We start from the raw sequence: 22,356 nt of genomic DNA, 5'->3' as shown, positions 1-22,356 counted from the left end.
TTTTACTGTGTTTCTAATAAAGCTTTATGGACACTGAAATTTGAACTTCATGTAATTCTCATGTGCACAATATTCTTTTGATTTTTGTTTAACCATTTAAAATGTTAAAAACCATTCTTATTTCGCAGACTGAACAAAAACAGGTGGCCAAATCATCCTATTTGTCCTGTGGCCCATAGTTGGGTAATCCTTGGTAAACCATCACCCTAGAGAAGCCCTTTCTGGCCACCTTAAGTGTAAATAACCCTAACAGCTAACCCTCATTCTTTATTGCTCTCGTTTCTTTACTTGTTATATGTTTATTTTCCATCTCCACCAGATTGTAGTCTCATGGAGCAGGGATTTTTGTCATGCCTTCTCTTGTGTGTCTTTGTAATCTACAACACTGCCTGGCTATGCTCAGCAGATAGCAGCTGAGTGATTGAATGTCAGTTACACTTGAATTATGGCTGTAGACTGCCATCTGGTAACCCTTTATTAAAGAAGGGACACTCTCTTTCCTACTCTAATTCTGTGTATGTATGTGTACCATTTCCAGAATAAACTTAAAACATGGCTATGCTCCCTGCTGTTTATTATCAGCTTTGGCTTTGCCATTCTAAAACAGGCAAGGTTCTGATAACCCATTCGTCATTTATCTTGGCCCTGCTGTGGCTACACCTTTCCAATCAAATCAGTTTTTACTAATCCTTGTGTCTGACTTTTTTAAAGTATATTTTACTGATTGTGTAATTACAATTGGCCCATTTTTCTCTCCTCTTTATCCCCCTTCACCTGATACCTTCCCTTCCCTCCAACATCCCCCCCTTTAGTCACGTCCATTGGGTTGTACATGTAAGTTCTTTGGCTTCTCCACTTCCCATACTATTCTTAGCCTCTCCGTCTATTTTCTACCATTTATTTATGCTTATTATTCCCTGTACCTTTCCCCATTCTCTTCCTTCCTGCTTCCCACTAATAAACCTCCATATGATCTTTATTTCTGTGATTCTGTCCCTGTTCTAGTTGTTTGCTTAGTCTGTTTGTGTTTTGGTTTTTTTAGGTTCAGTTTTGATTGTTGTGAGTTTGTTGTCATTTTATGTTCATAATTTTGATCATCTTCTTCTTCTTAGCTAAGTTCCCTTTAACATCTCCTATAATAAGGGCTTGGTGATGATGAACTCCTTTAAACTTGACCTTATCTGGGAAACACATGATCTGCCCTTCCATTCTAAATGAAAGCTTTGCTGTATAGACTAATCTTGGATGTAGGTCCTTGCCTTCCATGACTTTGAATACTTCTTTCCAATCCCTTCTTGCTTGTAAGGACTCTTTTTTAAAAAATGTATTTTATTGATTATGCTATTATAGTTGTCCCATTCCCTCCTTTCATTCCCCTCCACCCTGCACACCCTCTCCCACCCACATTCCCACCCTTTAGTTCATGTCCACGTGTCTTAAGTTCTTTAGCTTCTACATTTCCCATGCTATTCTTGCCCTGCCCTGTCAATTTTCTACCTACCATCTATGCTACTTATTCTCTGTACCTTCTCCCCCTCTCTCCTCTTCCCACTCCCCTGTTGCTATCCCTCCATGTGATCTCCATTTCTGTGGTTCTGTTCCTGTTCTAGCTGTTTGCTTAGTTTGCTTTTGTTTGAGGTGTGGTTGTTAATAAGTGTGAGTTTGCTGTCATTTTACTATACATGTTTTTTATCTTCTTTTTCCTAGATAAGTTCCTTTAACATTTCATATAATAAGGGCTTGGTGATGATGAACTCCTTTAACTTGACCTTATCTGAGAAGCACTTTTATCTGTCCCTCCATTCTAAATGAAAGCTTTGCTGGATAGAGCAATCTTGGGTGTAGGGCCTTGCATTTCATGAGTTGGAATACTTCTTTCCAGCCCCTTCTTGCCTGTAAGGTCTCTTTTGAGAAATCCGCTGACAGTCTGATGGGAACTCCTTTGTAGGTGACTGTCCCCTTATCTCTTGCTGCTTTGAGGATTCTCTCCTTCATTTTCATCTTAGCTAATGTAATTATGATGTGCCTTGGTGTGTTCTTCCTTGGGTCCACCTTTCTTGGGACTCCCTGAGCTTCCTGGACTTCCTGGAAGTCTATTTCCTTTGCCAGACTGGGGAAGTTCTCCTTTATTATTTGTTCAAATAACTTTTCCACTTGTTGCTCTTCCTTTTCTCCTTCTGGTAGCCCTATAATTTGGATTTTGGAATGTTTAAAGATGTCTTGGAGGTTCCTAAGTCTCCCCTCAACTTTTTAAAAATTCTTGCTTGTTCATTTTTTCCCCTGTCTGGTTGTCTCTTTCTTCCTTCTGGTCCACTCCCTTGATTTGAGTCCCAGTTTTCTTCCTGTCACTGTTGGTTTCCTGTGCATTTTTCTTCATTTCACTTAGCATAGCCTTTACTTTTTTACCTAATTTGCAACCAAATTCAACCAGTTCTCTGAGCATCCTGATCACCAGTACTTTGAATTGTGCACCTGCTAGGTTGGCTATCTCTTGGTCGCTTAGTTGTATTATTTCTGGAGCTTTGATCTCTTCTTCTGTTTCAACTATTTTTTTTGTCTTGTCACACCTGTTAGGTACTGAATGGTGTTCACCTTAGGTGTTCACCAGGATGGGGCAACCCAGTCACTGGGTTGTGATGCTGGGGGTGGGGTCAGAGAGGAAATGGTGGCACTTGCTCTGTTCTCTATTGGACTTCAGTCCCTTCTGCCACTCCCCCCAAGCAAACTGGGCCTTTCTGGTGCTGATTTCCATGTGGATGGGGTTGTGTGCGTTCTAGGACCCCGTGGGCCTCTCCAACGAACTCTCTTGAGAGGCTGGGAGTCTCTCCCTGCAGCTCAGCCCCCTCAGGTGTTTTCAATAGTTGTTTTGAGGCTTTATTTCCCAGTGCTGGGACCCTGGGTTGCATTGTCTGTCCTGCTCAGTTATCTGCGTGGGAATGTGGGACTGTAGCCCAGTCAGCCAGCCGTCTTGCGCATGGTGCCTTGCTTCACAATCGCTGCCTCACTGGGTCTGCCCGTTGCCACCCTGAGCCCAGGGTCCGCCCTCTGCTGTCTGGTGCACTGGGTGTCACCGCTTCTTGTACTGCGACCCCACTCCACTTGGCTGCCCAACTCTGCCCCAATTACTGGTCTGGGTGAATGTGTCTATTTCAGCTCTTTGGCTGTCCGAGTTCCATACAGTTCAGTTTTTTGTCATTTCTAGTTGTTATTTTATTTCTAAATTATATTTGTCCTTATTTTGGTAGTCCGAGGAGGCACAGTGTATCTACCTACGCCTCCATCTTGGCCGGAAGTCCTTTTAAGGTCTCTTGAGAAATCAGCTGATAGTCTTCTGGGAACTCCTTCGTAGGTGACTGTCCCCTTTTCTCTGGCAGCTTTTAAGATTCTCTCCTTTTAATCTTTGGTAATGTAATTATGATGTGTCTCGGTATGTGCTTCTTTGTGTCCAACTTCTTTGGGACTCTGAGCTTCCTTGACTTCCTGAAAGTCTCTTTCCTTGGTGAGGCTAGGGAAGTTTTCCTTTTGTTATTTTTTCAAATAACTTTTCAATTTCTTGCTCTTTCTCTTCTCCTTCTGGCACCCATGTGATTGAGATGTTGAAACGTTTAACATTGTCCCAAGGTTCCAAAGCCTTTCCTCGTTTTTTTGAATTCTTATTTCTTCATTCTGTTCCAGTTTGATGTTTATTTCTTTTGTTCCAGTTCATTGATTTGGGTCCTGATTTCCTTCCTTACACTCTTGGTTCTCTGTATATTTTTTTTAATTTCACTTTTCCTAGCCTTCACTTCTTCCTTTATTTTTTGACTATACTCAATGATTTCTGTGACCATCCTGATTACCAGTGTTTTACACTCTGTATCTGATTGATTGGCTGTCTTCTTGTTGCTTAGTTCTTTTTCTGGAGTTTTGCTCTGTTCATTCATTTGGGCCGTAGTTCTTTGTCTTGGCACACCTGTTAGGTTGTAAGGGATGGAGCCTTAGGTATTTGCTAGGGTGGGGAAACTGATTTTTTACTTCTCATTATTCCCCTTTCTCATTTATTCTCAATCAGCCATTGTCTGTGATTTATTTCCTTCAGAGGTCCATTAAAAACAATTTTTTTAGGCCTCTTTGAGAATCTGAAGAAATTTGTTGTTTCTCATCTGACCAGTGCCCATATAATCAGTTTTGCTTGTGATTTTAGAGGAATTGCTAATCTTGCTCCTGCCTATGATCTCTTCTGCAACTAAAGTCATGCTTAACCCATTTCCTAAAGGAAGTGAATTCCTTTTTCTTGTGCTTTGTACATATTCCCTCTCAGTGCTGACCTCACATCCCTTTTCCATTTATTACTACTTTGTTCAAAAAGATTTTATTTATTTATTTTTAGAGAGGGGAAGGGAGAGAGAAATAGAGGGAGAGAAACATCAGTGTATGGTTGCCTTTTATGAGCCCTTCACTGGGGACCTGGCCCTCAACCCAGGCATGTGCCCTGACTGGGAATTAAACTGGCGATGCCTTGGTTCGCAGGCCGGCACTCAATCCACTGAGCCACACCAGCCAGGGTTTATCTACTTCGAAGATTTTTAATTTCTTTTTCCCTGCTGCTATGTACTCCTTCAGCATATAAGCATACTCAACTAAAAAGAAGAATCCTCCCAAACTGGTCTTGCCTTACCTTGTGCCCTTTCTCTCCTTTCCCATATAACTGAGTTGTTGGTTTTTTTATTTGTTTTTTTAAAGATTTTATTTATTTGCTTTTAGAGAGAGAAGAAGGGAGGGAGATTAGCATCAGTGTGTGAGAGATACATTGATCTGTTGTCTCTGGCATGCCCCAAACTGTGGGCCTGGCCGCAACCCTGGCTTGTGCCCTGACTGGGAATCCAATTGATGACCCTTTGACTCACACACCAGCACCCAATCCACTGAGCCACACCAGCCCGGGCTGGTTTTTTTTTAGAGTTATCTATAGTTATCTCTGTTTTTTTTCCAAAAGAGTTATCTATAGTTTCTTTCAAAGGAGTTATTTATCTATAGTTATCTCTGTTTTGTCACTTTCTAGTTACACCTCAACCACTGCACTTCTGCCTCTAACAACATGGCTTTGAAACTGGTTTTGGATGGTCAGTCACAGGTGACCTCTCAGTTTTGATCCCCAACTTGGCACTCCTCATATGTATTCTTGACTGTTTTGTACTTACTGTGTGTGACCTTCCTTGGCCATTCCATCTCTGTCTCCTTCCTTGGCTTCCGTTTTTCCTAGACGTTGTTAAGTGTAGGTATTTTGGGGGATCTGCCACTGGCCCTCCTTTTCTCTCAGTATTCTCTCCCTGAGTGATTGTATTCATACTTAGTTTCAGCATTCATATATTCATTGGATCAATTATGTTTTCTCTAGATAGACAATTTGGATAGGCATTTCAAATTCAAATGTGTAAAGTAGTCTCCCTTCCCATTCCTCTAAACTTCTGTTGTATTCCTATTCTTTCTTGTAAATGTCACCATAAACCTAATCAACATCAGCCCAACACCTGCAAGTCTCTATTAATTCTTTCCATTCCCTTAACCCTTTATATTAGTACTTTGTCCATTTTGTCGCCTAGCTGTCTACGGATTCTGCCTTTTTCCCTAGGTCCCCAGTGCCACTGCAATCATTTTATAACTGGTCTTTGTGCATCTTGTTTAAAAGACAGTCTCTACTTTCCCACTGCTGTCATAATGGTCTCTGAAAATACGAATCTAACCATGCTTCTCTCCTGCCTAAAAATGTCACTGCTGAACTATACAGCCTTCAGGATAAGGCCCATACTTCCTTAAAGGTAAACTTTAATCTCACAAAAGCATTTAAGATCCTACATGATCTACCCCTGCTTCTCCCCCTCCTCCAGTATCTTATGCTCCTTTCCCACATTAGCTTAGGGCCTTAGCCACACTGAAGTGTTTGTAATTTCACTCCATGCCATCCATGATCTTGTACCTCTGTGTTTTGGTAGATGTCATTGTCTCTGCATGTAATATCTTCCTCACATCCCACTGACCATCCTTGAAAAGATAATAGATTTTCATTTTTTTCTGCAATGGCTTTCCTAACTCTTTCTCCTTGAGTAAGTTAGTTCCCTTTCTGCTGTGTTTCTATATCTATTCCTCTAGTATAGCAGGCAACACACTATAAACATTAATTTATGCATCCCTGGTTGATAGATTACCACATCGTAAAAGGCAGAAGTTGTCTTTTATCTCTGTCTTTATCCCTTAACCCTGAAATGGGCTCATATACATGTATTTTAAGTGAATGAGTGGATTTTTGTCTATCCTACCAGCCTGAAAACATTCCCACAATGCATTCTTTTTTTTAAGATTTCTTTTATTTTTTAGAGAGGTGGGAAGGGAGGGAGAAAGTGAGGGGGAGAGAAACATTAACGTGTGAGAAACATCAATGTGTGGTTGCCTCTGACATGCTTCAACATGAGGCCTAGCCTGCAAGAGAAGCATGTGCCCTGACCAGGAATTGAACTGGCAACCTTTCAATATGCAGGCTGGTGCTCAATCCAATTAGCCACACTAGCTAGGGCCCACTATGCATTTTTAAAAGTGAGAATCATGTTGTCTAATTGTTTGGAGTCCACTCATATATTCTACTATAGTGCTGCTACCACAGTAGATACTTAATGTTTTTTATTTTTTAAAAACCTCTTATTCATTTATTTTTAGAGAGAGGGGAAAGGAAGGGGAAAGAGAGGGAGAGCAACATCATTGTGTGGTTGCCTCATGTGTGCCCCCTACTGGGAACCTGGCCTGCAGCCCAGGCATGTGTCCTGACTGGGAATTGAACCAGTGACCCTTTGGTTCATAGGCTGGCACTCAGTTCCCTGAGCCATACTAGCCAGGGTGATATGTAATGTTTTTTAAACTGGTAATGTATTGTATGTCCTTTACTTTCATTTTACAAACATTTATTAAGTGTCAAATTTGTGCCAGATAGTAAGGAATACAAAAATGAGTAAATAAACTGCTCTTGCCTCAAAGAATGAACATTTTACGGGAGTCAGGTATGTGAACATATTTTTTAATCTCCTGTACGCCACTCATTCAGCTCCCAATCATTGATTGAGGACCCTGGTTCCTCAGGATGATGCTCCAACCAATTAGCCACCTGGAAAGGGCTAGAATTTTTTATTTGTAAATTATAGTTGACAAAGTATTATGTTAGTTTCAGGTGTATACCTGCATGATTAGACATTTATAGTACTTACAAACTGATCACCTTGATAAATCTAATATCCATCTGACACTATATATAGTTATTACAGCCCTATTGACTGTGTTCCTTACACTGTGTTTTATATCCCCCTGACTATAAAACTACCAATTTATACTTAATATCTCTACCTTTTTAACCCATCCCCCCAACTATCTCCCATCAGGCAACCATCAAAATGTTCTCTGTATCTATGAATCTGTTTCTCTTCTGCTTGTTCATTGCTTTTGTTTTTTAGTTTGAACATATAAATGAAATCATCCGGCATTTGTCTTTTCTGTTTGATTCATTTCAATGAGTACTATACCCTATTTGTCTAGTCATGTTGTTGCAGATGGCAAGATTTCATCCTTTTTTGTGTCTGAACATATTCCATTGTGTATATGCACCACTTCTTTATCCATTCAAGTCTTGGTGAACACTTAAGTATGTTACTTCCATATCTTGGCAGTTGTAAATATTGCTTCAATAAACGTACAGATGTATATGTTTTTTCAATTTAGTGTTTTGGGTTTCTTGGATAAATGGCAAGAAGTGGAATTTGTCTTTTGTTATAGTCTTTCTTTGAGTGTCTATTTAGTCGGGTATAAATACTGCTACCCTATTTTTCTTGTTTGTTTCAATTTTCACGAAATAACTTTTTCTATCCCTTTGTATTCTGTGTCTTTCAATCCAAAATGAGTCTCTTGTACACAGCATTGTTAGTCTTGTTTTGTCACCCATTCATTCACTGTGTGTCTTTTGATTGGAGCATTTAACACATCTGCAATTAAAGTAATTGTTAATAGGTATGTAGTTACTGCCATTTTATTCATATTTTTTATCTTCTTAAAGAAGACCCTTTAACATTTCTTGTAATACTGGTTTGGTGGTGATGAACTTCTTTAGCGTCCTCTTGTCTGGGAGGCTCTTTATCTCTTCTTCAATTCTAAATGATAGCTTTGCTGAGTAGAGTAATCTTGGTTGTAGGTTCTTGCTTTTGATCACTTTGAATATTACCAATCCCTGCAAAATTTCTGTTGAAAAATCAGCCTTAAGAGCGTTTCCATGTAGGCAAGTATCTGTTTTTTTCTTGCTGCTTTTAAGATTGTCTCTTTATCTTTAACCTTTGACATTTTTTTAATTATGATGTGTCTTGGAGTGGGCCTCTTTGTATCCATCTTGCTTGGGACTCTCTGTGCTTCCTGGACTTGCATGTCTATTTCCTTCACCAGGTTAGGGAAGTTTCCTGTCATTATTCTTTTAAATAGGTTTTCCATTTCTTCTCCTTCTGGCACCCCCGTGATGTAAATGTTGGTGCACTTGAAGTTGTCCCAGAGGCTCCCTATATACTAACCTAATTTGTTTTTTTTAAATATATTTTATTGATTATACCATTACAGTTGTTCTATTCCCCCCCCTTTCATTCCCCTCCCCCTGCACACTCCCTCCCCCATCATTCTCCCCCCTTAGTTTATAACCACGTGTCTCAAGTTCTTTAGATTCTATATTTCCCCCACTATTCTTGCCCTCCCCCTATCTATTTTCTACCTACTGTCTATGCTATTTTCTGTACCTTCTCCCCCCTTCTCCTCCTCCCACTCCCCTGTTGCTAACCCTCCATGTGTTCTTCATTTCTATGCTTCCACTCCTGATCTAGCTGTCCTCTTGGTTTGTTTTTGTTTTAGGTGTGGTTGTTAATAAGTGTGAGTTTGCTGTCATTTCACTGTTCCTATTTTTTATCTTCTTTTTCTTAGATAAGTCCCTTTAACATTTCATATAATAAGGGCTTGGTGATGATGAACTCCTTGAACTTGGCCGTATCTGAGAAGCACTTTTATCTGTCCCTCCATTCTAAATGAAAGTTTTGCTGGATAAATCAATCTTGGCTGTAGGTGTTTGGATTTCATGACTTGGAATACTTCTTTGCAGCCCCTTCTTGCCTGTAAGGTCTCTTTTGAGAAATCCACTGACAGTCTGATGGGAACTCCTTTGTAGGTGACTGTCCCCTTATCTCTTGCTGCTTTGAGGATTCTCTCCTTCATTTTCATCTTAGCTAATGTAATTATGATGTGCCTTGGTGTGTTCTTCCTTGGGTCCACCTTTCTTGGGACTCCCTGAGCTTCCTGGACTTCCTGGAAGTCTATTTCCTTTGCCAGACTGGGGAAGTTCTCCTTTATTATTTGTTCAAATAAGTTTTCCACTTGTGGCTGTTTCTTTCCCCCTTCTGGTATCCCTATAATCCGGATGTTGGAATGTTTAAAGATGTCTTGGAGGTTCCTAAGCCTCTCCTCATTTTTTTGAATTCTCATTTCTTCATTCCTTTCTGGTCGGATGTTTCGTTCTTCCTTCTGGTCCATTCCATTGATTTGAGTCCCAGTTTCCTTTCCATCGCTATTGGTTTCCTGGACATCTCCCTTCATTTCAGTTAGTTTAGCCTTCATATGTTCCTCTAATTTGTGGCTATAATCAACCAGTTCTGTGAGCATCCTGATAAACAGTGTCTTGAATTGTGCTTCTGAGAGGCTGGCAATTTCTCGGTTGCTGAGAGTTATTGGCTCTGGGACTTTGAGTTCTTCTTGTGCCATCTTTTGGGCTGTTCGTGCCTGTTAAGTAGCAGGATCGGAGCCCTAAGGTGTTCACTAGCGCAGGGCAAGTAAGTCGCTGGGTTGTGATGCTGTATGTGGGGGCGGGGTCAAAGAGGGACCATGGTGTCCTGTCTGCTGCCACGGCCCTCACCGGTGCTGCAGCTGCTGCTGTCACCAGGCCCACGCGTTTCGTCCCACTGCATGTGAGTGTGCCACCGCCGTCAGCCCTCGCCCCCTGGGGCCTGCGTGGTTCGTCTCACTGTGCGAGAATGTGTGACCGCGGTCAGTCTGCCCCACACCCCGACTGGGTCTGGGCCACTTACATGCCTAGGTCGGGGGATCTGTCCTGCCGGACCCTGCTTGCTGCTGGCTCCGCCCCTCTTACCGTCCCTGTTGAACGGTTAGATGTAGTTGGACTTCCATATAATTCAATTTTCTGTCCTTTGGCTGTGTCTTTGTTTCTCCAAACCTTTGTTGTATTCAAACTTGGTTGTGGGAGAAGGCGCAGTGTTTCCACCTATGCCTCCATCTTGGTGGAAGTCCCCATACTAACCTAATTTGGATGGGCATTCTTTTTTTTTTCTTCCTGTCTTGATTGTGTGTTTCTTGCTTCTTTATATTCCAAATCCTTCAGGGTTTTTAAAATATATTTTATTTATTTATTTATTTTTAGAGAGAAGGGAAGGGAGGGAGAAAGAGAAGGAGAAGAAACATAAGTGTGTTGTTACCTCTCTTGCATGCCCCATCCCATGGACCAGGCCAGCAACCCACATTCCCATATGCCCTGACTGGGAATCAAACTGGCAATCCTTTGGTCTGCAGGCCTGTGCTGGGTCCACTGAGCTACACCAGCCAGGGCCCTGCAGGGTTTTTCTTTTGTTTTGTTTTGTTTTTTAATCCTCACCCAAGGACATGCTTATTGATTTTAGAGAGAGGAAGGGTGGGAGAAGGAGAGAGAGAAACAGAAATGTGAGAAAAAAAACACCAATCAGTTGCCTGTTGTACATGTTCCGATCAGGGTTTGAACCCACAGCCTAGGTATCTAGGTATTTACCATGATCAGGGATTGAACCTGTAACCTCTGTTGTATGGGACTGTGCTCCAACTCACTGAGCCACTGGTCTGGGCCCAAAATCACTGTTTTGATTCTTGGCTTTATCTGTTCTGCTGCTGATTTCCTGTAAATTATTCTTCATTTTAGTAAGTGTATCCTTCATTTCTTATTGCTTCTTTTCTATGGTTCGCATGGCCGTTTTTATGCTGTTGAAGTTCTGCCTTCACCTTCTTTTCCTTAAAGTTCACTGAGCATCCTTATGACCAGTATTAAGTTGGACTGCTACATCTCCTGGTCTTGGTAGAGTGGCCTAATATAGTAGGTATTCTGTAGGTCCTACCTACAGAACAGTAGGTGTTCCAATGGTACAACCTCATGTGTCACCCAAGCTGGGCATTCCAGGTGCACACTTCATGTAGGATGTATTCACCCACCTGTTGTAGTTGAGCCTTGATTGCTATTGGCACATCAATGGGAGGGACTGATCACAACGCTGATCCGCTGCAAGGACTGGCTACCGCCACTGTGGAGGATCAGCTGTGTAGGGTTCTATCTCATGCAGCAGGACTCGCTTTAGTGGGGTCCAGCTATCTGTTGAGTTCACCCTTTGAGTGTGTTACTTGTGAAGGTGGTTGGGTGGTTCTTCTGCATAGTCTAAAGCTGTCCACTGGGTACACCGGCTCTGGGGCCTCCTTGGAGGTACAGGCCAAGTTCAGGGGCTGCCTGTGCCCTGCCTGGTGTCACCCAGCATGAGCTACAGAGCAATCGTCAGATGGTTGCTACTTGTGCTGGTTGGAGGTGCCTGGGGAAAGGCCAAGCTGAGAAATGAGACCGGCTGCCACTCGTGCTGGGCCTGAAACTGCTTAGCAAGAGATACGGGACAGGGTATGCAGAGGCCAGATCCTGCTTGCTTGAGAGATTTTTTTTTTTTTGAAAAATCAGCAGTGTAAGCCAAGACAGACCATTTATTTATTTGTAAAAGCCAATGAACAGGGCTTCAGTGGGGCAGTAATTTGAGTGGCGCTGGGTCTCAGGGAATCACTGGTGCAGGGTACACTGTGTTAGCCATGTTGATGGAGTCTCAAATATGGCCCTGCCTGCTGTCACTGTGGGGAGCAGTTGGGGAGCTCAGCAAAGGAATGATTGCCTCTGCCAGCACCTCTGTCTGGGAGAAAGCTGCCCCTCCAGCCTTCACCCTTATGTCAGTCAATTAAGTTCCTACCTGTATATCCATGGTGCCTTTGCAGCTGCTGTCCTAGCACTGGGGCTCAGAGGGAGTGAGTCTGAGTAAGTCCATGCGTGTGTCCCGAGTCTCAGGAGCCCTCTGTCTCACTCTGCTGGTTTTTTACAACCAGAACTTACTAGAACATCTTTACCCAGCACTGGAACCCTGGGTTGACTAGAACCCTGGATTGGGGGAGCCTGGTGTGGAGATGAGACCCCATATTCCTCAGTGGGTACCTCCACAGCAGAAATATCCTTTCCAGTTTTTAGCTGCCACTTGTGGGTGTGTGACCAGCCCTTTCCATATCTCTGCCCCACCTACCAGTCTTTATGTGGCAGCTTCTTTTTATCCTTAGTTACAGGACTTCTGTTCAACTAGATTTCAGGTGAATCTGAATGATGATTATTGTGTTATTTAGTTGTGACTTTGATGTGGTCATGGCAGGTTCTGAGTACCATGTGTACTTATGTTGCCATCTTGACTGGGTGCTCTTTCATTGCATTCTTCATCATTGGAACCAAAATATGATTTAATAGTATTTTACAGTGCTCAAGCTGACAAGGAGATACGAAAGTGTGAAAATATTGGAGATATAGTCTCCAAGGACATCATCGGTGGAAGGAATAGGTGTGTTGATGGCTTTCACCTATGCTTTGTCTTGGAATGCTGTGTTAATTAGAAAGAAAGCCATACTGGGAGAAGCGTGTATGAAGAATGGCTGTCTGGGCTCAGTGCCCAGGAAGTCTGAGTTCTGTGTATAGCATGGTTTCTTCTGTATGCTGTTTCTTCAGGGTGTCCAGGGTTATAATGTTTGCCACAGTACCAAACATAGATTTAATTGAGGTTCCTTTTGTTCTCTTTCTTGTATATATGTGGCATTAGTCTTTGATTTCTAGGCAAGTCTAAATCCTTCAGAAGCCAGAACTGTTACCTTCTTTACTAAATCTTCCAGGACCCTAGTGTTTAAAGTGGGTGATGGAGGCAAGATGAGAGTTAGGAACGACTTCAGTTGCAGCATCCTCTTGCAGCAGTTCCTTCCCATTGTTTTTTGGAGTTGGCTTTCTTGAATTTTTTAGGGCTCTTATATATGGGATTGGAACTTCAGAGTTATAAGACTAGAGAGAGTTCTTTAGAATAGCAGCTATGGCTTTTATTTTTGGCTAAATCATCTGGATCATATAAACAGTGGGTACTTTTAAAAAAGATTTTATTTATTTATTTATTTTAAAGAGAGGGGAAGGGAGGGAGAAAAAGAGGGAGAGAAACATCAATGTGGGAGACAAATATCAATGGGCTGCCTCTTGCACATGCCCTAACCGGAGATCGGGCCACAATGCTCAACCAACTGAGCCATATCGGTCAGGGCAGTACTCTTTTTTTTGAAGTATGCTTCAAGTGGTCAACTGAAGTGAAAAGTAGGTTCTTTCATGGGAATATAGTCTTTTTTGACTACTCATTCTTTTCTTACTTCAATTATAAGACCATAAGGAAAGAGTTACTTCTTTCTACCATTTTGAAAAGTACAGTATTTGCAAACTTCGAACATTGGCAGAGTTAGTTAAGTTACTACTTGACAGCTCAATAGTGCTGTGTTTTGGAGTACACTGCAATTAAGATCATAGAGTTACATTTAGTGAAAGTTTGAAATACAGAATGGTGACTAAGGTTGCTGATAATAAACATAGCAATGTGGATCTCCTTTCTTTCACAGATTAATAATCTTTCATTACCTCAACTGTTTGTTACTTCCTCTGTTGGTTATTGTATATATATTTATAGAACTATCTTTCATTGCAGCATAAAATTCATAATTAATTAATTTTGAAGCATAAAATTCATACATTTAGCAGTGTAGTCCTCTAGTGAATGTTGGGAAATCCTCAGATGTCTTTGAAATGCATACATTAGGTTGTTCAATGAGGACAAGATAATTAATTAAATCAGAAATTTGAAGGATTTGGAAATGGTCATCATGTTGCTTTAATAGTAGTTGAAAGAATAGCAGATTGTGTATTGAAGATGGCTTATTTGATTCCTTTAAATATTTATTTATAGTATTAAATTGTAACTATTATGGTAGGAAGTTCATTGTAACTAACTGATCTTAGGCAAATCATTTGGCCCCTCAGAGCTTCAGTTTCTAAAACCACATCATTAATGGATGTTGTCTTACAGTTTTCTGAGTTATTTTATATAATTTACATATTTTATTTACTCATTACAGTCATCCAATAAAGAAATTAAGATATAAAACTAGTCATTGACTTGCCTAGTAGCAAACAGCCTGCATGTGCTAGAACTGAAGCCCCAGCGAGTCCCTTACCCTCAGCGGTGGTGTGTGCCAACAGAGGGGAGGATTGGACTGCTCCCTCTAAAATTCTAAGATGCTGTCATATTTTTCAAAAAGATGTTTTATTTATATGTATTATTTTTAGAGAGAGGGAAAGGGAGGGAGAAAGACAAGGGAGAAATATGGATCAGTTGCCTCTTCAAGGTGCCCCTTACCCAGGACCAAACTTGAAACCCAAGGTATGTGCCCAGATCGGGAATCAAACCAGTGACCTTTTGGTTTGTGGAATGATGCCCAACCAACTGAGCCACATCCACAATATTTTTTTAAACAGTATCTGAGGCATTTATTATGGACCGTTTTCTTTGTCTGCTTTTTCTCAAAGTACATTTTTGGATTACTATTTTAAATGCCCTTTTTTCTTCCCCAAAGTACAATTTAAAAATTAACAATATGAAGCTTCCTTTATCGTGATAAGATTTTTGGACTGTGTCTTGTGAGTTTGGTCTTGTTTTGTTTTTTGTTTGTTTGTTTGTTTTGGTAATGTTTTAGTTTACGAGCATAACCCCTGAAAAATCATTCCAAAAGTTTATTTGAAATTAAGCCCTACATGTCTCAGGTTATCCTAACTTGTTTTAAAATGAAGAGAGACATTTTTTTTTCATATTCACAAATGATGTTCACAATAGAATTTATTTTAAATTTTATTCAATGATTAAAGAAGAGACTGTAAAAAGTAATATATATTCCTTAAATTTAGGTTTAATTCTTATAATAATACTTTACAAAGAAATCTCTTTGAAAAGGATAATTGCAGATTTTCTAAATAGTTAAATGTTTCAGTAATTTTAACAATCTGAAGAGCAAGAACATTTTTAGATTCTAGTGAATAGTGTCTCTCAGTTGCATTATATCCAAAGTCTTGGCCTCAAACATTTTGCCTCTCAAAAGCATTTAAATTTGAGAGCTCAACCTGCTAATTTCTCTAAAAGGTTGCATGTGTCTTTTAATATTTTACTGGTCAATGAGTGGTAAACAGATTAGCACCTGAATTGAGCTTTAAACTAACTGGGGAAACAATTCCTCAGAAAATCGACAGATATGGCCCACATACATGTGGTCTTTGAGAGGTCTTTTCCTGAGAGGAAATTTGGGAGCTTTAATTGTGGGAACTTTGTGTGTATCAGTATACATTAGAGGTTCAAGAACATCTGCCTTTTATTCCTTATTCTTGCTTGGTATGGTTTTTGATACTGGAATCTGAAGTTCTCTCTCTCTCATCTCCGGAAGGAACTCCCAGTTTCTGAATCAGTGAATTTCTATTAATCAGTTTGTTTAAATAGACCATCTTTTGTGAGAACATGTTCAAAATAGGTTTAGTCCTTGGTATTTTTTTTTATAAAGGGCAGGTTAAAAGTGAGAAGTAGGAAGTTTCTGCCTTTTCTATCTGAAAATAAGATGATTCCCTATATTATTTTTGAATGAATTTCACCCTATATGTCATCAATTCGTGATTGCTTTCACAGATGCTGTTGCCCACCATTAAGTCTCTTATCACAGGGCATTTTAAAATGCTGCCATAAAATGCCATGCTGAGAATCTTTGAATCTCAAATGTATAGAAATCACATCTCAATGTCAATTCCTGAATTAAAGAATTGATGATTATGGAAACTTCAGTCTCTATTAATATTTAGTAAATCAGAGATTATGATATTGTTTATGTTACTCCTTATGTGTTTGTAGACTTAACTACATGTTGAAAATGAAAAGATTTGTTTTATTGGGGCTGTATATTTCTGCCATATATTTTTGTACTGATTTGAATATTTGAATTAAAGTTCTTTAATTGTTTTGGGCTGCATCTATAGTTTGAACTTTTGGACTGTCCCCTGGGTCCTATGCACCAAAGATGACATTTGAGTGCTTTGTTCAATTACACATAGCTCCTGTTTATAATAAAGCAGTATTCCTGGGTCCATTTATTTCAATACCAGTTATTTTAAATATCCATATGAGTGATGATGATGATTAATATATAGAAGATATTTTTTCAAATTCATTTTTGTCTCCTCTGGGCATTTCTTGAGGATTTGTTTGCATTTATGTTTTGGTTTCTGATTTAAAAATAATTTTCCTTTGTTGTAGGATGAGCAGTTCTTAGGTTTTGGCTCAGATGAAGAAGTCAGAGTACGAAGTCCTGCAAGGTCTCCTTCAGGTATGGCCAGTTAAGCCCATGGTGCCTTTAAGTTTTGTTAAGAGACTGTGACTTCCTCCTCTTGTCGTCTTTGGATATAAAGGATGGTCTTAAATAGCAGTGTTTTTGTTTTTGTTTTTGTTTTTTGTACATCCTTCCTTTTCCCGCACACTAAGTAAGAAATGGCTTGTGATTAGCAGCTGTTCATGGGACTGACTCTGTCAGGTTTCTTTGTGGGAACCACCCGTGGCATGATAGGTAGACTTCCATGGGATGATTAAAAAATCTGGTAGGCAAAAAGAAGGTACCTACTAAGAGCAACCTCTGATTTACATATTTTGAATTATATAGTAGTATATATGACTTTGGTAGTAATTTGGCCATGTGAAATTTGGTCTGTTACTGTGAAAGAACTAAAAACAAAATATTAGCAGTGTGTGAACTATTTTACCCAATTCTCGAAAGGTTGTATTAAAATAAAACAAAAATGATATGGGGCATTTCCATTTATAAACAATATTTGTGTCATTGTTCTCACCAAGAAAATATTTAGAGTGTCTTGAAATTCTAGACTTACAGGTAGTTTTCTGACAGTCCTTAGTGGAGATAACGTGTAATGGTTTGCAGCATTCTCTTCTATTCCGTTCTATATAGGAGATGCCTGTAGATCTTTTGATGAAGAAAACATTCCCTATCCATGCTGCTCTTCTGCATTTTTGGATGGTTTTTTAAAAATTTCATGTGGATAGACAATCTACTTAAAAATGTTGTTAGCTGTGTTTTTGCTCTTTGACATTGACAATTTGTGATGTTTGTTAGCATTTGGGTTTTATTTGATTTGTCATGTTGTATAGTATTCTCATTCAAACACATAATGACAATTTTTCTTTTCCAAATGGTGATGGTATTGTCATCTACTTGGGAGAAATTGGTTGGTAGGATCCCAGTATTTGTGCCATTTAGACGGTAGCAATGTTCTCTTGAACATGTGGGTTAAATCCTAAAATTTCATATCAGAAAGTGATTTTAAGATCATCTGGTCCAACCCTTATTTAAACATGACAAAATGAGGCCCAGAAAATACATGGTGAGCGATTACTTATAACTGACTTGTGAGTTCTTTGAATGTGTTGTGAATTATGGAAGTCCACAGCAGAGCTGGACTCTTCTTTGTTCTGCTTTTTCTATTTGTCCACCAAAAGCTTCTAAAAGTTGGATAGGTCTTCAGAATTAACAAAGCCCTGTTAGTGGCCAGGTTCAAGTATACCATGACAATAAGGAATTTTGTGATGTACCTGGAGAGGAGTTTATTTTGGTAATTCACAACCGTTTCTTGATTGTTTCTTCTTAAGTTTTTTTGTTGGCTGTCAGTCTCTCTTAAATGTTTTGTCTTGGATTTTAAAAAACCATCTGGATATGTTTCATTATTTTAAAAATGAAACGTAGTTTCTCTGCTGTCTCAGTCTGTTACTTTTGTTGTAATTAGTATATATTGAGAATGGATTTCTGAATTTTTAATCTATTAAGAGAAGTCTCAAGTTAATTGGTGAGGAAAGCAATTACATTTAGAGAGGTAAAAAACAAACTGGTTGTTGACTTCTGCTCTGTTAGAAAGTTCCATAGTCTAAAATGTTCATAAAGGCACACATTTCTTTTGGTTCCTGTTAGGGAAGGTTTTAAGTCTCCGAAGAATGTTGAATTAAATAAAACATTAAAAAGTCACAAGGGAAGAGAAGATACGATAGACTAGGCAATGCTTAATGCATTTAGAAAATACAAGTGTATACAAAAAGTTTTAGGAAAATTTTGTTTTCTTGAGTCTCATGATAAGTAGCACATTGAGCTGATTTATAAATTGTCAAATTATTTTATTTAGAAGGAATATGATTTAATAAATTATTGATTTGCTCTTATATCAATTCAAGTTAAATCTTTTTTTATAACTTGAGACTAACTAGTTCAAGAACCTGTAGGTACCAGGACAGATTAATGGGTATACCATCATGCTATGTCACTGATTAGATTACATGCTACTGAGTTAGTTCAGTGATGATTTTTCTGATGTCTTAGGAATGAATACTTTACTATTCAATAAAACTTTTTTAGTTTACTCTATGGCAAAACAGACTGAAAATATAGGAGGCTGAGCTGCTCAGGAGCCTTTTTCCATAGAAATTGGTTGTTTAATTTTGGAATTGAAAAGATGAGATGAGTTACTATAAACATATTCTCAGTGTTAATCTTGGTGGCTAGAATGTGGAAAAGGTAGTACATTTGTTTTTTAAATATTTTTTTAATCGAAAAACCTTGCTTACCTAAAGTTGTAGGAAAATCATTTTTGTTATAATATAAATTGCTCAGTTGAAAAACTTTTGTTAGTTTTTCTATCAAAAAAAGTAGTTAAATGTTCTTTTAGGTGGAATGTTATTTAGTTGATTTTTTTAAGAAGGTTTTTGGGGAAAAGAAACTAAGCACAATTAAGATTTTATTGACTCATTAGACTCAAGTAGAATTCAGTACCAAGTGGCTTGTGATAAATTATATTCAGCTTAGTTAAGACCTGAACTGAAAAGCTAAATATATGCTCTTCATTGTTTAATTTTTGTACACAGTTAAAACTAGTCCTCGAAAACCTCGTGGGAGACCTAGAAGTGGCTCTGACCGAAATTCAGCTATCCTCTCAGATCCGTCTGTGTTTTCCCCTCTAAATAAATCAGAGACCAAATCTGGAGATAAGATCAAGAAGAAAGATTCTAAAAGTATAGAAAAAAAGAGAGGAAGACCTCCCACCTTCCCTGGAGTAAAAATCAAAATAACACATGGAAAGGATATTTCAGAGTTACCGAAGGGAAACAAAGAAGATAGCCTGAAAAAAATCAAACGGACACCTTCTGCTACATTTCAGCAAGCCACAAAGATTAAAAAATTAAGAGCAGGCAAGCTGTCTCCTCTCAAGTCTAAATTTAAGACAGCGAAACTTCAAATAGGAAGGAAAGGGGTACAGATTGTACGACGGCGAGGAAGGCCTCCATCGACAGAAAGGATAAAGACCCCTTCAGGTCTCCTCATTAACTCTCAACTGGAAAAGCCCCAGAAAGTCCGGAAAGACAAGGAAGGAACACCTCCACACACAAAAGAAGATAAGACAGTAATCAGACAAAGCCCTCGAAGGATTAAGCCAGTTAGGATTATTCCTTCCTCTAAAAGGACAGATGCAACAATTGCTAAGCAGCTCTTGCAGAGGGCAAAAAAAGGGGCTCAGAAGAAAATCGAAAAAGAAGCAGCCCAGCTGCAGGGAAGAAAGGTGAAAACACAGGTCAAAAATATTCGACAGTTCATTATGCCTGTCGTCAGTGCCATTTCCTCACGGATCATTAAAACCCCTCGGCGGTTTATAGAGGATGAAGATTATGACCCTCCAATTAAAATTGCCCGTCTAGAGTCTACACCGAATAGTAGATTCAGTGCCACATCCTGTGGATCATCTGAAAAATCAAGTGCAGCTTCTCAGCACTCCTCTCAAATGTCTTCAGACTCCTCCCGATCTAGCAGCCCCAGTGTTGATACCTCCACAGATTCTCAGGCCTCAGAGGAGATTCAGGTACTTCCTGAAGAACAGAGCGATACCCCTGAAGCTCATACTCCACTACCTATTTCCCAGTCCCCAGAAAAGGATAGTAATGACAGGAGGAGCAGAAGGTATTCTGTGTCAGAAAGAAGTTTTGGATCAAGAATGACAAAAAAATTATCAGCTCTACAAAGTGCCCCCCAGCAGCAGACCTCCTCCTCACCACCTCCACCTCTTCTTACTCCACCCCCACCATTACAGCCACCCTCCAGCATCTCTGACCACACACCTTGGCTTATGCCTCCAACGATCCCTTTAGCATCACCATTTTTGCCTGCTTCTGCTGCTCCCATGCAAGGAAAGCGAAAATCTATTTTGCGAGAACCAACATTTAGGTGGACTTCTTTAAAGCATTCTAGGTCAGAGCCACAATACTTTTCCTCAGCGAAGTATGCCAAAGAAGGTCTTATTAGAAAACCAATATTTGATAACTTCCGACCTCCTCCACTAACTCCTGAAGATGTTGGCTTTGCATCCAGTTTCTCTACATCTGGTACTGCTGCGTCAGCCCGATTGTTTTCACCACTCCATTCTGGAACAAGGTTTGATGTGCACAAAAGGAGCCCTCTTCTGAGAGCACCAAGATTTACTCCAAGTGAGGCTCACTCTAGAATATTTGAGTCTGTAACTTTACCTAGTAATAGAACTTCTTCTGGAACACCTTCTTCAGCAGTATCTAACAGAAAAAGGAAAAGAAAAGTGTTCAGCCCTATTCGATCTGAACCAAGATCTCCTTCTCACTCCATGAGGACAAGAAGTGGAAGGCTTACTACTTCTGAGCTATCACCTCTCACCACACCATCTTCTGTTTCTTCCTCATTAAGCATTTCTGTTAGTCCTCTTGCCACTAGTGCCTTAAACCCAACTTTTACTTTTCCTTCTCATTCCCTGACTCAGTCTGGGGAATCTACAGAGAAAAACCAGAGACCAAGAAAGCAGAGTAGTGCTCCAGCAGAGCCGTTTTCATCCAGTAGTAGTACCCCTCTCTTCCCTTGGTTTTCCCCAGGCTCTCAGACTGAAAGAGGGAGAAATAAAGACAAGGCCCCCGAGGAGTTGTCCAGAGATCGAGATGCTGACAAGAACGTGGAGAAGGATAAGAGTAGAGAGAGAGACCGGGAGAGAGAAAAAGAGAATAAGAGGGAGTCAAGGAAAGAGAAAAGGAAAAAGGGATCAGAAATTCAGAGTAGTTCTGCTTTGTATCCTGTGGGTAGGGTTTCCAAAGAGAAGGTAGTTGGTGAAGATGTTGCCACTTCATCTTCTGCCAAAAATGCAACAGGACGGAAGAAGTCTTCATCACTTGATTCTGGAACTGATGCTGTTTCTGTGACTCTTGGGGATACAACAGCTGTCAAAACCAAAATACTTATAAAGAAAGGGAGAGGAAATCTGGAAAAAAACAACTTGGACATTGGCCCAACTGCCCCGTCTCTGGAGAAGGAGAAAACCCTCTGCCTCTCTACCCCTTCATCTAGCACTGTTAAACATTCCACTTCCTCCATAGGCTCCATGTTGGCTCAGGCAGACAAGCTTCCAATGACTGACAAGAGGGTTGCCAGCCTCCTAAAAAAGGCCAAGGCCCAGCTCTGCAAGATTGAGAAGAGTAAGAGTCTTAAACAAACTGACCAACCCAAAGCACAGGTACTCTTTTCCATGTTGCCTGTTAAAATCAACAGACTATCAAGCCCCTTCTAGGAGCAAGTTTTAGGCTAAGTGTTTCAGTTACATCCTGTTATGGGAATCAGGAAAAGGTTAGAGGAAGTGGTGGCATTTTGCAATGGTTCTTTAAGGACTGGTAGGATTTTGATAAGTATAAAATGATAGGGTAGAATATTCTATGTGGAGGGAACAGTGTGGGTAGAGAAGCATTTCAGGTATGGTGACTAGCTGGACTGGTATGCGCAGGAAAGTGATGGACTGAGACTGAAAGGTAGGTTGGGGCCATGTGACAGAGAATGCCGAATTGTTTGTACTTAATGGGTTTGGTGTATTGCAATCTGTGACTTAATTTTGAAGGTGCATTTCAGTAGTCAGATTGTTTTGCTATTGTTTACTATAGAAAATGGGAGTGGGTGCAGGTTTTTATCCTCTGAGTAATAAGTGATTAGAGCAATAAATAATAGGTGTTTGCAGAATACATATGAGAAGTATTTGTCCTTAAG

At 39.9% G+C, this 22,356-nt stretch overlaps 1 protein-coding gene across 6 annotated transcripts in view; it reads left to right on the top strand.

Moving 5' to 3' along the window:
• The window catches only part of KMT2A (lysine methyltransferase 2A), a 106,704-nt gene that overhangs the window by 26,210 nt on the left and 58,138 nt on the right, over nt 1-22,356 (top strand). For all 6 annotated transcript variants that reach the window (XM_037057456.1, XM_037057455.1, XM_037057459.1 and 3 more), the window contains 2 exons: nt 16,521-16,590; nt 19,182-21,835. In XM_037057456.1, coding sequence (XP_036913351.1) covers nt 16,521-16,590; nt 19,182-21,835 — 2,724 coding nt within the window. The remainder of the gene's footprint in view (nt 1-16,520; nt 16,591-19,181; nt 21,836-22,356) is intronic.

Source organism: Sturnira hondurensis, unplaced genomic scaffold, assembly GCF_014824575.4.
Source record: "Sturnira hondurensis isolate 20B ecotype Veracruz unplaced genomic scaffold, ASM1482457v3 Scaffold0009719, whole genome shotgun sequence".
In the NCBI taxonomy this organism is placed as follows: Eukaryota; Metazoa; Chordata; class Mammalia; order Chiroptera; family Phyllostomidae; genus Sturnira; species Sturnira hondurensis.
Note: the sequence above shows the minus strand (reverse complement) of the source record. Positions and strands in the feature narration are given on the sequence as shown.